At 43.9% G+C, this 16,853-nt stretch overlaps 1 protein-coding gene across 1 annotated transcript in view; it reads right to left on the reverse strand.

Moving 5' to 3' along the window:
* Positions 1-5,227: 5,227 nt before the first annotated feature.
* The window catches only part of LOC109918059 (G-protein coupled receptor 54-like), an 82,103-nt gene continuing 70,477 nt past the window's right edge, over positions 5,228-16,853 (reverse strand). Inside the window, exon 5 of the mRNA XM_048602454.1 lies at positions 5,228-5,860. Coding sequence (XP_048458411.1) covers positions 5,525-5,860 — 336 coding nt within the window. The 3' untranslated portion in view covers positions 5,228-5,524. The remainder of the gene's footprint in view (positions 5,861-16,853) is intronic.

Here is a 16,853-nt window from a genome sequence, read left to right on the forward strand (position 1 = left end):
GCAATACTTTGCTTTGGAGGTCCGGGACATCTAAGATTTTCATGCTTGTGCAAGTTAACTTTCACATAGGGACACTGCTTTCTTAGCACTCACTTATTTTGTGGTAACATGTAGGCTTCCATCCTCTGTCTACTTCGCATTTCTTTCCGAGCACACACTTACTGAATTCAGCACAGATTTACAGACTACCAGCCTGTGTATGTTTCACATTGCTTTTTTAGCATACAGGGTCTTTAGTGCTCAGTTACACGTTGCCAGTCTCTGTGGCTTGCATTGTTTTTTTAATGCAGAGGGACAGTCAGGCAGCTTGGCAGTGCAAGAACGGAGCAGTCAAGAGGATAGACATATCCCTGTGATTTTTTTAATAATTCATTCATGGGATGAAGGCGTCACTGGCTAGGCAGTATTTATTGCCCAGAGGGCAGTTAAGAGTCAACCACATTGCTATGGGTCTGAAGTCACATGTAGACCGGACCAGGTAAGGATGGCAGTTTCCTTCCCTAAAGGGCATTAGTGAACCAGATGGATTTTTACGACAATCAACAATCAACAATCATTAGATTCTTAATTCCAGATATTTATTGAATTCAAATTCCACCATCTGCCATGGTGGGATTCGAACCTGGGTCCCCAGAATGTTATCTGGATCTCTGGATTAACAGTCTAGCAATAATACCCCAGGCCATTGTCTCCTCCCAAATCAAAGTCACATGGCCTCCCTCCAAATCAATGACATCAAAGTCACATTAGCAATATGTGCCAGCAGCTTACATAACAAGCTCTTCAAGTAATAGCCATGCAGGCCAAAGAGGATCAGTCCTTAGTAGAGTCAGGTAGGGCCACAGTCAGTCAGGGGGTGCTGCCTCCGACAGTCAATGGGCTCATCAATTACGGTGCAGGAAGTCAGACACAGCCAGTCAGGCGTTTGGTACCCCCATAGTGACAATGATAGGAGGCAATTCTCGATTGAAGCTTGCACCCTCATAGACAATGGGAAGGGTCTGGGAGCTCCGGAAGGGCAGATTCTCACGGTCATGGTAATTCTGACCTCTACATAGAGAGGATGTAGGGCCATCAAAGGCATGGAAATTTCCAACGTTAGAGGGTCTGGGTTAAATTAGGTGAGTTGATTGTAACATTAAGGCACTTAATGGAAATGGACGGAGGCTGAAATGTTTTAGAGGCCACAGGGTCTGCAAACCTAAATGGAACGTGAAGGATGATGGGAAAATCTTGCACCACCGGCAGAGTCTGCAAGTCACTCACGAGGGCACAAAGTTGAAACCTATAATTTATCATCCTTACCACCCCTGCGCTCTCAGTAAGTTTTCTTCTTTCTCTCTCTCCTGCTATGTCTAAATGCTGTCCTGAGCTGGGGTAGAAGAAGCCTACTCTTTGTGGTTGGCCCTATTAGCCCAGAACATTTAGGTAGTTGGCCCCAAGTGCCTTTTGCTTAGTGTCCTGCCCAGATGCAGGCTCATCCTCTTTAGTTTGAACATCTACAGTCTCCAGGATCACAGGCAGTGGGGTAAGGTGGAGGGGTTGGGCACCTCTAGGATATCCTGAGAGGACGATTCTGAGGGTCCTGAGCAAGGCCCAACACCTTACGGGTGCCTAATGGCACCACCCTATCTCCACGTGAGGAAGGGGCGCCTGGATTGAGGTCAAGGTCCCTCGTACCCCTCTTGCCTTGCCACTGAAGCTGAGTACCTATGGTGAGAATGATGGTGTAGATCTAGGAGCATGTCCAATAAACACTGGCCCATGGCCGTGGACACACATATGTTAGAGCCAGCATGGTACAGACGGCATTAGTGGACTCTTCCATCTTCCAATCCAGCTTGCTGACTGCCTCTGACAAACCTGCCTGCTGTTCCTGTGCCTTTCCATGCATTTTGACAACGTCACTCCTGGGATCATCCTCTGCCTTGAACTGAGCAGGTATCTGGTCTTTGGCAGTCCTTGGAGTGCAAGAAACAAAGGCCATTTCTTCCTTTATCAGCTGCAGAGGTGTCAGTTATGTGTTCGATAGTCTATACTCCCCTGCCTCATCCAAAAAGAATACCCATTGACGTGGAAGTCCCTGAGCTGGTGGAGGGTTCGTATGAAAGCCGAGTTGGGACTGAGAGGCTCCAGCACTGGCCTCCTCTTCCTGGTGATTTGCTGGGTTGCACTAATGTCCACATAAGAGAAGAGAGGGAATTAGTTGAGTAAAAGGAATAAAACCTTCAGCAGATTAAAAATGAGTTGCTGCTGGTGGTAATCAGAGAGTAGCACAGGACTGTGGAGCTTACGGGGCTGGTTCCCCACTGTGGTCTCCACATTCACACATGAGGAGGTGTGCTTTCCTATGGCTAATTCAAGAATGTTCACCTCAGAGAGAATGAGGAGCCTTATGTCTGCCACTGTCCTACCAGAGATGGCCCTCTCAGTCTAGTTACAGCCATTTATTGCTTTTAGAACCACAGGGAGATGTTTGTAAACAGTAGCAAAATTATATAAACTTTCCTTTACTTGACAACCACAGGGAACACTTGATGAGTTGTGAACAAGGCAGGCCTGAAACCAGCCATGCTCATTGTCACTAATTTCACAAGGGGTTCTATAACTTGTGTCGACCCCCCCAAATTCAGATAGTGAGGGGCCTAACGTCCATGTTAGATAGCTATCTGGTATGCCTAAACAAACACATGAAACTCTGCAGTTACTCTGCTCCAGTTCCTGCTTTATGATATTATGAGTCTCCCCCATCCTCTAGCGTTCTCCTCCCAAAACACTTTGAGCAGAATCAGGGTCTCAGTGATGTGTGCTTTGGTGAGATTTGTAGCGGACAACCAGGGAGACCTACCTTGATTTCAGGAGCATTTCACTCTATGTTTTTGCTGAGAGAGTTTCTCACCAGTGTACAGTGAGTTGTCAATTAAAGGGAATTATTGTCTGTTAAATGCCTTATTAAAACTCGCCTCACTGACATTTGTTTTCCTATCTTACCAAACACACCAAACAAGACATCGAGCATTCTCAACACGGAAATCAGCACGGGTACCTGGTGACTTCAGTTTGTTACTGGCTGCAAGGAACCTCTATGTTGTTTACCATCAAACAGCTACTCAGGACATGATCTGCAGGCACCAGCAACAGGCAGCTTTCTTTCACGGACATTGGCATCTGATGTTAACTGACCCCTCACAATTATCATAGCACCTCTCTAATCCACTTGCAGGAAACTCAGGAAGCACAGACTTCCATTACAGAGAGCACTGCCAACTGGCATTGAAAGGTTGCTGAAGGAACACTCAGCAGGCAAGGACAGGCACCAAGCTCACAGATTACTTCTCAGGGGTATTCATTTACTCTCTAATTGCACCCTCACTTCACCTGAAGTTGCATGCTCACAGAATCGATGCCTTACTTTGCCTTGACATTGTCATACCTGTTAGCGTGTTGCCATTTCAGCCAGAGCCAAACACCATCAGTCATGTTATATTGACATGCTCTTTAGCATAGACACACAGGTAGGTAGTTTGTCAGTATGGATCTGTTGGTGGAGGTAGGGAGGGAACATCTTCCTATGTGGCATATTGAGACGTCAATTTAACACCTACAGCATGTACCAGCTGCCTGCACATCAAACACACAGCACGTTCATTCAACCAAGCAGCATGTTAGAAATTGGTGGGGGCTAGTCCTTAGTCCAATCAAGTGGGATGCTGTTGTCAGTCAGGGGGTCCTGGTAGCATCAATCATGAGCACCATCCTCATTCCATCCAGAGGCTTATCCATGGTCAGTCGGCCAACTGGGACACACATGGTTGGGGGATATGTCCAAATACAATTTAGAGAGTTGGCAATGGTCATTGCCTTCAGGCCAGCTCCAGCAAACAGGGGAATCACGAAATGGGGAGCTGCAAAAACAGCAGTCTAGTGTCTGAGCATCATCTAGGGACTGCTCATCAAAGTCAGTCAGAGGTCTGAGGCAAATTTAGCCCTGGGAGTCAGTCCATTCATCTTTCAGGAGGGTGCAAGGGAGGCTCGTAGGGGCAGGGGGTTATCACTGCCAAAAAGGATGAGGAAGTCAAGGCTGGAGATTTGGGCAACAGGCACTTATAGAGGTGGGTACAAAGATGGTGATAGGGCAAACTCAGGGTGCATGGGGTGTATGCGAAGCAGCATCAGAGGGTATGTTATGCTATGGTGGGGGCATGGTGTTGGCAGTGACCAACATCCCACCAATGGCAATGTACAGGATTCTCAGTAGATATGATCTACTTTAGGAACACAAGGACTGAAAGAGGTTCTCAGGTGTCCACTTCCTGGAGATGTGTGCCACCACCCTGACAGCTGCCACAACTCTGACAGCCTGGAGCACTCTGTGGACCTGCCGTGTCTGAGGACCCATATGCCTTACAAGGCCAGTTACAGAGGGACAAAAGACAGCCACTGTGACCTTAGCTAATGACTCCATTGGGCAATCCCATAACTGAATCAAAGCACAGGTACAATTTGACCAGTGCTGTCGTGTAGCAGACAATAGGCTGCTGAGATGTGGTTCCACTTCTTGGGCCTGTCTGGAGGACCTGTCCAGCACAGTCCAGTCAGAGTGAGCGGTATCATGGTGGCGTTCTGAGGCTCTGCAAATCTGAGCAGGCAAAGAGTTGACATGCTGGATGCTGATGAACTGGGGAAATGGAAATAGTCTTCTGAACTGAATTGCATTTGAAACTTTTCTGGCCCACATGACTAGACCATTGAGATCTCCCTTCAGTCTGGTGCCTTTGCTTTCATAATCAACTGTACAGTTAATTTTCTAACCATCTTCTTCATTTAAGATTACATCACTGGTTATATACTACAAACAAAATGGACGTAGCTCTGGATCCTGCAGAAAATCATTGAAAAAACTTTCCAGTTCCTACTGAGAAAGTCTTCACACAAAAAGTGTTTTATATCGAAAAGACTCAAAGTCCAACTGAGTCCTCTATAATTTGCTTTTCAGGAAATATTGTCCTTAGAATTCTTTAAAGTTCAGATGGAAACAGCCAATAAGAAAACATTTCTTGGTCTGCTGAGTTAATTATTGAAGAATAGACATGTTAAACATTAAAAACCAAAAGAACTGAAGATGCTGCAAATCAGGAACAAAAACAGAAGTTGCTGGAAAAGCTCAGCAGGTCTGGCAGCATCTATGTGGAAAATACCAGAGTTAACGTTTCGGGTCCAGTGACCCTTCCTCAGAGGCTTTTCCAGCAACTTCTGCTTTTGTTCATGTTAAACATTAACACTATATTAGGTATTATTAAACATTAACACTACATTAACACTATTCTAACACTTTTACACAAACATCAACTCAAAGTATGAAACCTAGTGTTAGTTCAAGCTTTATAATATTTTTCTTAACGCTTACTGAGGGCATGTTTTCCAGGAATTTTGTGGGCCAAACAAATTGACCATCATTGCTTTCATATCTTTAACCATGTTCATTCATGACAATCTATAACAATTAGGATTATGCAGTGACAAACTACACTTCTGCATTGTCACTTCCAGAAGTCATGTTGGTGTCCCTTACTTTCCGTCTGAACATGAATGGGAAGGCTTTCTTAAAGGACTTCCTGAAGCTTGCTCCCATAAAACCATAAACTATGGGATTGATGCAGGAGTTGGCGTATGACATGCAGTTAGCCCAAGTCTTGATCTTGTAAGTCACATAGTTGGCCTGAAAATTTGGATAAAAGGCCTGGAACAGGATAAAGAGCTGGATGGGTCCCCAACAGATTGTAAAAAGGAGCACAATTACCACCACCATTTTAGAAATCTTGCTTCTCATTGCTATTGTTCTTTCAGACAAATGCTGAACCTAGGTGAAAACAGATACATGTTAGTATTGCATTCTTAAAAGACAATTGTATCAAATTGGAACTGCTGCTGTTTGAAACCAGAGATCTTCTGAGACCAATTAACAACTTGGATTGCAGGTGCAGCAGGTAATTAAAAAGGCAAATGGAATTTTGTCTGCCATTGCTCGAGGGATGGAGTTTAAAAACAGGGAGGCTATGCTGCAGCTGTATAGGGTCCTGGTGAGACCACACCTGGAGTACTGTGGGCAGTTTTGGTCTCCTTACTTGAGAAGAGATATACTAGCACTGGAGGGGGTGCAGAGGAGATTCACTCAGTTGATTCCAGAGTTGAGAGGGTTGGATTATGAGGAGAGACGGAGTAGACTGGGATTATACTCATTGGAATTCAGAAGAATGAGAGGAGATCTTATAGAAACATATAAGATTATGAAGGGAATGGATAAAGTGGAGGCAGGGAGGTTGTTTCTGCTAGCAGGTGAAACTAGGACTAGAGGGCATCGCCTCAAAATAAAGGGAAGCAGATGTAGGACTGAGGTCAGGAGGAACTTCTTCACCCAAAGGGTTGTGAATCTGTGGAACTCCCTGCCCAGTGAAGTGGTTGAAGCTACCTCACTGAATGCTTTTAAGGCAAGGCTAGATAAATTTTTGAACAGTAAAGGAACTAAGGGTTATGGTGAGTGGGCGGCCAAGTGGAGCTGAGTCTCAAAAAGATTAGCCATGATCTTAGTAAATGGCGGGGCAGGCTCGAGGGGCCAGATGGCGTACTCCTGCTCCTGGTTCTTATGTTCTTTTTGTAAGTTTATTTTGGGTTGGCACTGTATTTATAAATTAAGATTAAATGAAAGGAGCCATCTGAATTATGTTTGAATCTGCTTGAGCGTAAACATGGGTGCTTTAGTCGTTAGCTCAAAAGAAGAATCACATCGTGTTATTGAAAGGAAGGTATCAAACATTAACACCCAGTGAAAATGACAGCTGTTTCTAAGTCCCCACTGAAAAGACAGAAGTAACATTTCAGATTGATAACCCATTATCAGAACATTCTGAAGAAGGGCCATTGACTGAAACATTTTTCCCTTCATAAACCTGACATCCTAACTCAGGTCAAATCTCATTCACTGACTGTCTTTATGCTTGCTGACCCAGACTGGCCCCAGATCCAGCATCACCTCAATTTTGAAAATCTCATTCTTCTTCACAAACGCTTCTATGGCGTCTCCTCTTCCGATGTCCTTAATTCCATCAAACCCTGTAACCCTTTGAATGATCTTCACGCTTTTTGATTTACATTAAGTCAAATTTATCTTAAGTTACATGTGGACTTATGTTAACTCTCTCCACAGGTGCTTGTCAGACCTGTGAAGTTTTTCCAGTAATTTCTGTTTCTGTTTCATTTTCAGCATCTGCAGTTCTTTCAGTTTTTTGTGGACTTTTTGAGCATCCCTAATTCACTTTGCACAGACATTAACAACCATGCCCTCCAACTGGAATGGACATAAGGTTTGGAGTTCCCTCAAATTTCTTATCTTTCCTTGTTCAAGACCCTCCATAAAACCCGCCTCTTTCACCAGTTGTTTTTTAAAGAAACACCCTAATATTAGCTTATGTGGTCCAGTGGCAAATTTTGTCTTGTAATTCTACATTGAGTAATAGGCCTGAATAATAGTACAAGATGGCAATAGACGAGGGCTCCAGAGCCGAAAATTCTCTACTCCAACTGCTTATCTTTCTTCTTTTCTCACATTTTTTCCTTTTATTTTCATTTTCACTTTTTCTTTTGTCTACTTACTTTCTGGAGGAAGCTCAGTTGTGGAGTCAGTGCTGGTGATGGCAGTGGCTGGGGGGGGTTTGGCAGTCAGCCATGAGGTGGCTGGTGTGCCCGGGCAGAACTCTGGGATCAGTGGCATTGTGACTTCTTCGAGGTCTGGAGGGTGGAACTGGCAGGAGGCAATGAACTGTACCCGAGTGCGACTCCAGCAGGACTGCAGGAGCAGGCAGCCCGGGGCAGCCGTCGGCGAGAGCAAGAGAAGGCAGCCAGGGGCGGCTTTAGGAGCAGGAACAGGCTTCCCGTTGCTGCGGTGGTGGTAGCTGGAATAGGCTGCAAAGTGGCAAGAGCAGGCAGCTCAGGTCGGTGACAGGGGCAACGACGCGTGCGAGCCCAACGTGACCAGGCGTTTAAGTGTTAAGTATGTTTCTTTGTTTTTCCACTTTTTAGTAAGAAGAACCATAATGTTGAATGTTTTACCTTTGTTTTTCTTACTATTCTGCTTTGTACCTAAGATTCTGTACCAAGGTACCTTTTGTAACTAAGATGGCACCGTAAATGTTGACATGTAAACTTTCCACTGAAATCATAAAACATAGAACAGCACAGTACAGTACAGGCCCTTTGACCCACGATGTCGTGCCGACCTATTATCCTACTCTAAGATCAAAATACCCTGCATACCCTCCATTTTACTATCATCCATGTGCCTATCCAAGATTCACATAAATGTCCCTAATGTATCTGACTCTACTACCGCTGCTGGCAGTGCATTCCACACGCCCACCACTCTCTGTGTAAAGAACCTACCTCTGACATCTCCCCTATACCTTCCTCCAATCACCTTAAAATTATGTCCCCTCGTGATAGTCATTTCCGCCCTGGGAAAAAGTCTCTGGCTAACCACTTTATCTATGCCTCTCATCATGTTGTACATCTCTACCAAGTCACCTCTCATCCTTCTTCACTCCAATGAGAATAGCCCTAGCTCCCTTAACCTTTCCTCAGAAGACCTGCCCTCCATTCCAGGCAGCATCCTGGTAAATCTCCTCTGCACCCTCTCTAAAGCTTCCACATCCTTCCTACAATGAGGCAACCAGAACTGAACACAATATTCCAAGTGTGGTGTAACCAGGGTTTTACAGAGCTGCAGCATAATCTCACGGCTCTTAAACTCAATCCCACTGCCAATGATTCTATACCATACACCTTCTTAACAACCCTATCAACTTGATTTGCAACTTTGAGGGATCTATGGACGTGGACACCAACATCCCTCTGTTCCTCCACACTGCCAAGAATCCTGCAATTAACCCGGTATTCTGCATTCAAATTCAACCTTCCAAAATGAATCACTTAACACTTCTCTGGGTTGAATTCCATCTGCCACTTCTTTTCTGAGTTCTGCATCCTGTCAGTGTCCCATTGCAACCTACAACAGCCCTCCATGCTGTCAACAACTCCACCAACGTTTGTGTCATCGGCAAACTTACCAACGCACCCTTCCACTTCTTCATCCAAGTCATTTATAAAGGTCACAAAGAGCAGAGGTCCCAGAGCAGATCCCTGCTCAACATCACTGGTCACTGAGCACCAGGCTAAATACAGTATTCTATTGGACAGCCAATTCTGTATCCAGACAGCTAAATTTCCCTGAATCCCATGCTTCCTTACTTTCTGAATGAGCCTACCGTGTGGAACCTTATCAAATGCCTTGCTAAAATCCATATACACCACATCCACTGCTCTACCTTCATCAATGTGTCCTGTCACATCCTCAAAGAATTAAATAAGGCTCGTGAGGCATGACCTGCCCCTCACCAAGCCATGCTATCTCTAATCAAACTATGCTTTCCTAAATAATCACAAATACTATCTCTCAGAATCCTCTCCAATAATTTGCCCACCACAGAAGTAAGACTGACTGGCCTGTAATTCCCAGGATTATCCCTATTCCCTTTCTTGAACAAGGGAGTAACATTTGCCACCCTCTAATCATCTGGTACTACTCCAGTGGACAGTGAGGACACAAAGATCATCGCCAAAGGGGCAGCAATCTTTTCCCTCGCTTCCCGTAGCAACCTTGGGTCGATCCCGTCTGGCCCAGGGAACTTGCCTATCCTCATGTTTTTCAAAATTTCTAGCATATCCTCCTTCCTAACATCAGCCTGTTCGAGCATATCAGCCTGTTTCACGCTGTCCTCGCTAACTACAAGGTCCCTGTCACTGGTGAATACTGAAGCAAAGTATTCATTAAGGACCTCCCCTACCTCCTCTGACTCCAGGCACAAGTTCCCTCCAGTTATCCCTGATTGGCCCTACACTCACTCTGGCCATCCTCTTGTTCCTGACATAAGTATAGAATGCCTTGGGGATTTCCTTAATCCGACCCGCCAAGGCTTTTTCATGCCCCCTTTATCTGGCTATCTTGTAACCCTCTAGAGCCCAGTCCGATCCTTGCTTCCTCAACCTTAAGTAAGCTTCATTCTTCCTATTGACTAGATGTTCCACATGTCTTGTCATCCAAGGTTCCTTCACCTTACCATCCCTTCCTTATCTCAGTGGGACAAACCCATCCAGCACTTGCAGCAAGTCTTCCTAAACAACCTCCACATTTCTGACGTGAATTTCCCTGAGAACATCTGTTCCCAATTTATGCTCTGCAGTTCCTGCCTAATGGCATTGTAATTCCCCCTCCTCCAATTAAATACTTTCCCATACAGTCTGCTCCTATCGCTCTCCATGACTATAGTAAAGGTCAGGGAGTTGTGATCTCTATCACCAAAATGCCCTCCCATCGAGAGATCTGTCACCCGGCCTGGTGCTTTGCCGAGCACCAAATCCAATATGGCCTCCCCTCTAGTCGGCCTATCTACATATTGAGTCAGAAATCCATCCTGGACACACCTGACAAAATCTGATCCATCCAAACTATTTGCACTTAGGAGGTTCCAGTCGATATTAGGGAAGTTGAAGTCACCCATGACAACAACCCTATTATTTCTGCACCTTTCCAAAATCTGCCTCCCAATCTGTTCTTCAGTGTCTCTGTTGCTATTGGGGGGTCTATAGAAAACTCCCAATAAAGTGACTGCTCCTTTCCGGTTTCTGACTTACACCCATACTGACTCAGTAGACAAACGCTACTTGACGACCTCCATTTCTGTAGCTGTGATACCATACCTGATTAGCAATGCCACTCCCCCACCTCTTTTACCTCCCTCCCTATTTCTTTTGAAACATCTAAACCCTAGAACATCCAACAACCATTCCTGCTCCTGTGAAATCCAAGTCTCCGTAATGGCCAAAACATCGTAGCTCCAAGTACTGATTCATGCTCTAAGTTCATCACACTTATTCCTGACACTTCTTGCTTTAAAATAGACACACTTCAACCCATCGCACTGACTGCAACTTTGCCCTATCAACTGTCTATCCTTCCTCACAGACTCTCTGCATGTTGTGTATCTGCCTGTACATCAGCTACCCCATCCTCTGGTCTGTAGCTCCGGTTCCCATCCCCCTGCCAAACTCGTTTAAACCCTCCCAGAGAGCTCTAGCAAACCTCCTGCCCAGGATATTGGCTCCCATCCAGTTCAGGTGCAACCTATCCTTCCTGTACAGGTCCCACCTTCCTCAGAAGATATCCCAATGATCCACATATCTGAAGCCCTCCCTTCTACACCAGCTCTGTAGCCACATGTTCAGCTGCACTCACGCACTATTCCTAGTCTCACTAGCCCGTGGCACCGCTACTCTGCTTGTCCTGCCTTTTAGCTTCCAACCTAACGCTTATATTCATTTTTCAGGTCCTCATCCCTTTTCCTAGTTACCAATGTGTACCACAACTTCTGGCTGCTCACCCTGCCCCTTAAGAATCCTGTAGACTCGATTCGAGACTTCTCTGACCCTGGCACCCGGGAGGCAACGTACCATCTGGGAGTCTCGTTCATGACGACAGAATCTCCTATCTGTTCCCCTAACCATTGAATCTCCTCTCACTATCGCTCTCCTATTCTCCCCCACTCCATTCTGAACCACAGAGCCAGGCTCAGTGGCAGGGACTTGGCTGCTATGTGGGTACATATGACAATAAACCTAATGCAATTTTACCAAGCTAAGGAAGTGACATTAATTATGTTTCCAGTGGCCTAACATGCCATACTTACTATTTGGTATTATCATCTAAACTAGTGGATATTTTCAGGTGCAGTTGTAATGCTTAATGTCCTCTAACTTCAGGCTGGAATGCATGGGGCATAACCACGTGACTGACGCTTGTGACGCTAGCCGCGCCCTGCGTTTGCGCCGGCCCCTGTCGCTGCGCATTCTGGGATTGGTACCTGGTGAAGGACCCGGCTGTTCGGGTTGTGCGTGATCTCAACGTTGAAACGTGTGCTTCACGGCTGTGAAATTAGTTTCAGTAAAGCTACACCACTAAGTGTACCTTTCTGGTGCATGTTATAGTCTGCCTCCTCTGTCCCGGGAGAGGCTGGGTCTGATTAGCTGAAGGCGAGGCGAGGCGAGGTGAGGTGAGATGAGATGGAATCTGAATGTCTGTCTTTGTTGGGGGACCCAGGGTGCAACTCGTCGACCTCCGGACACTCCCATGTGCAGCAAAGCCTGTTACTCCCTGATCAAAGTAAAACACTGCGGATGTTGCTCATCTGAGAGAAACGCGGAAAATGCTGGAGAAATTCAGCAGGTCTGGCAGCATCTATTGGATCACATTTCTGTAAAGCAAGGTATCTCCAAGTGAGGGTCTGAGGCAACGACGGCCAGCCGTGGGCCAGCTCCAATTGAATTACAACAGTCGTGTGCCCCTTTCCCTGTGCTCTCCGGTTGTGACAATCTTCGAAGTCTCGATATGGGATCGCAGTGGGAGAAAGTTTGGGAATTATTGCCGTAAATGGCTACAATCTAATGCCTGAAAGTATGCAGCATATTTAAAATGATTGATTACGTTACCACTAGAGAGCGCTTTAGCCTTGGAATATATTTAGGTTTATCGTCTTAGGTTTGATCATATCGGCGGTGGCACTTTGAACAACAGGTGTGACAGAACACTATTTTCTTTTCTTACTTTGTAGACATCAGGTATCGATTTTTAAAATCTTATGTTAGTGTTTTCTCGCCCTCTTAAAGCAAATGCTCTGAATTAACATTTCAGAAGTGTTCTTGAGACAAAAAGAAATTAAGGCAGTCAGTCTAGGTAGTTATGCTAATTGACTGAAATATTCTACTGACTAACTGGAACTTTGTTTTTAACACTGATGAATATGGAAATATTCGTTAATTCAGCCAATTTCATTCATCTTCCCTTTCTTTCCCCTGCCACCCACTCTTCCCCAATTTCATGCCTGCTTCTCTGTCTTTCCTCTCTGCTCACACCCCCTGAAATGATCTTCACATTTTACAAACTGGTTTCAGTGGCAATCTTGGAGCATGATTTCCAGCACAGATAAGTATGTGCACTTACGTAATTTGCATATGTTGCATTTTAATTCATATAAGATAAGACCTAATTGTAGATCACTTCTATAGTTTTACAAATTCCTGTACTAATATTTCCGTAGAGTAGGGTTGCAAACTTTAGTTGCAATATATTGTAGGACATTTCACCATGTGACTACCAACAATCATTATGCCCTCATGCATGCAGTGTTGCTTGTCTGATGTGTTAATCCTTATAGCAATGAGTTAGTAACTACAATACTCAGATCTTGTACACTGTGGGCCTTAATATGTTGCATGTTGCCCCGCTTGCTTATAATGCAGACAAGAAGTAATTCTCTCCAGAGTTGCTTACAGGATTGTGCAGAAGATTAACTTTTCATTCCAGAAAGTGCTGGGACAACTTAACTCCATAAACTGATCACAAAGATTGCAGATGCTGGATATTGAAAATCAAAACTTAATTGCTGGAAATATTACCAAGTTTGGCAGCATCTGTGGAGAGAGAACCGGTGTTAAACTGGGATATTATTAGCTCATCTACCATGCTATATCTAACAAATATTTCTAAACATAAAATGCAAAATAGAATACAATTCAGACGGTGGTACCAATATCTCCCTTTATAGCACTGAATTAGGTGCTGATTTAATAAGAACTTAATTTAAATTCACTTAATAATTTATCTGATGTCTAAAGGATGACTATTTTAATAACAAGTTTGTTAGAGGAGAAAACATGAAAGATTTACCTTCAGAATCGGAGTATGTGTACAATTGCCTGTAGTCTGATGCAAAGTATTGTATGACATCTGGACATCATGGGTAAAGTAATTAACGAAGGGAAATGAGCTGAATGTTGTCAATTTTTATTTAAATTTGTAGTTCAATCGTCATGACTACAACATTCAATGATGATGGTTCTAAGGCAATTCAGCGGTCCACAGAGGTCTCTGATAAAACGAGAACTGGCTCAGAGGAGATTGATGTAGTGTATGAGATTGAGAAGACGTGCAGCTTCATTACAGATAATGGCTTTAAAAAGGTTGGTATCTCTTGCCACTGTACCTAATTTCACTCCCACCTTTTTTGGGAGGGAGAATTTAAACTGAGGTCTCAAGAAACCCTGACTAAAAGCAGAAACCCAATTTTAAGCATTGATGTACATCTTCCTACGATACAATGCAAAGAAAGGAAGAAAGATTGAAGAGCAATCAACCTGTTCTTCACAGCCTATTGCTGTGTAGTTCCTCATGGCTGTCTGTCGCAGGCATTTGCTAATGTCCTTGAGCAGGCTAAAAATATTTCTCAAACTCTACAGGTCGCTCTTCAGTTTCCAGATGAACTTCTCATTGATGCCGCTGCCATTATATCAAAACTGGAGAAAAACACCACAGCCAAACTTTTCATATTGGGTGACACATCATATGGCAGGTATGTCTCATAGTTCTTTGAGTTACAGGTAGACAAGGTAGTGAAGGAGGAGCTTGGTACACTTGCTTTTATTGGTCAGTGCACTGAGTATAGGAGCTAGGAGGTCATGTTGTGGCTCTGCAGGACATTGGTTAGGCCACTTTTGGAATACTGTGTGCAATTCTGGTCTCCCTGCTATAGGAAGGACGTTGTGAAACTTGAGAGGGTTCAGAAAAGATTTACAAGGATGTTCCCAGGGTTGGAGGATTTGAGCTATAGAGAGAGGCTGAATGGACTCTGTCTAATTTCCCTGGAGCATCGGAGGCTGAGAGGTGACCTTTATAGAGGTTTATAAAATCATGAGTGGCATGGATAGGGTAAATAGACAAGGTCTTTTTCCGTGGGATGTGGGGGTCCAAAACTAGAGGGCATAGGTTTAAGGTGAGAGGGGAAAGATTTGAAAAGGACCGGAGGGGCAACTTTTTCACCCAGAGGGTGGAGTGTGTATAGAATGAACTGCCAGTGGAAGTGATGGAGGCTGGTACAATTACAACATTTAAAAGGCATCTGGATGGGTATGTGAATAGGAAGAATTTAGAGGGATATGGGCCAAATGGGACTAGACTAATTTGGGATATATGGTTGGCATGGACGAGTTAAACTGACGAGTCTGTTTCCATGCTGTACATCTCTATGACTCTAGGTAGGACGACCTTTTGGACGTTGATTTTTATTTGAAGAAGTTTCTGTTGAAACCAGACTGAGCTAGATAGAAAATAAAGGATATCTTTTCTTACTTAATAGTGAGAGTTGTAATTAAGAGATTAAACAATATGCTTTTTTTCCTACTTGGAGTAATATCACCAGCTAAATATTACGAAGAATTCCACAGTGTGTTAGCCCTGGGTTGTAGACCATCATTTACTATTTATAAATATGTAATTGCAACTGTGCTGTTTGGAGAAGAGTGAAAAATAGAAAATGGGGATATTCTTAAAAAAAAAAAATCAAAAAGTTATTTACCTAAAAGTTATTTACCTAAAGCTTCTAGTACAGAAGTAGTATGTGCACCTTTAAGGGATTTAAAAAAGTAGAGAAGATCAATCAAGTTTTAGCCTCTGCAGCCAGCTAATTTAAAACTAATCATTTTAAACAGACAGATGCTAAGACTGAATACTGATTTGTTATAGATTTGCTTAGCACATTCATGCTTAGTGTCAAGCTACAATATCTTTATCTCTTGCAATGTGGCGAATATTGGCAAGGCAGTAATTATTGTGTATTCCGAGTTAATCTAAAGGCACTTAAGAGTCGACCATTTAATGTGGAGCAGAATATGTTTGTTGAACTGGGTATGGTTGACAGGTTTTCTATGCAGAAGTATCAATTATACTTTTACAGACCGGCAACAGCTTTGATGGCCATTGTCATTGACAAGTTGCCGGATGTATTACATCCCAATTTTATTTGGTGGGATGTGAGCTAGAGCTCATTTAGTTACTGGTCCAATACAATAACGACTAAGCTATTGTGCCTGTATTATTTCCCTTTCTTCATGTGCAGTTCTAATCACAAACAAAATTCCAAAGATTTTCTGAAAACTCTTGCCTGTTTTGTAGTTGCTGTGTAGATGAAGTTGCTGCTGAGCATCTTGAAGCTGACAGTTTGGTACATTATGGAAGAGCCTGTCTCAGTCCATCCAGAAGGCTCCCAGTGATGTATGTGTTTGGACAAAAACCAGTGGATCTGCATCAGTGTGCTGCATCCTTCCGAGCCCTGTATCCAGACAAGAATACTCGTGTTATAATTCTCTGTGATGTCATCTACTCATATGTACTTGGTAAGAGATTTTCCCTCTCGGTTTCTTCCCTCTTAAACTGCTGCATACTCTTTTTCCCATGTTATTGCAGTTATAAAGAAACTTAGTTACAATGAGGATCATACTTCTGGTGTTGTTTTCATATCCCAGACTTTGTCAGTATTAATCCCTGTTCTGAACTGGCATTGACCAGGAAAAAATTAATAATCGATAACACCCTATGAGAATTTTAAAATCTATAAAAGGATATTAGCAGGAGTAGGTCATTTGGCCCCTCAAGTCTGTCCCACCATTACTGATCTGCCCCAGGTCTGAACTTCCCCTTTGTGCCAGCTCTTCAGAGCCTTCAACTCCTTGCTAATTCAAAAATCTCTACCTCCTGTGTAAATAATTTCGGTGATCTAGCCTCTACAGCTCTCTGGGGTAAACAATTCCAGACATTCACAGACAACAAGGTGCAGGGCTGGATGAACACAGCAGGCCAAGCAGCATCACAGGAGCAGAGAGGCTGACGTTTCGGGCCTAGGCCCTTCATCAGAAAA

This window comes from Rhincodon typus, chromosome 10, assembly GCF_021869965.1.
Source record: "Rhincodon typus isolate 14 chromosome 10, sRhiTyp1.1, whole genome shotgun sequence".
Lineage (NCBI taxonomy): Eukaryota > Metazoa > Chordata > Chondrichthyes > Orectolobiformes > Rhincodontidae > Rhincodon > Rhincodon typus.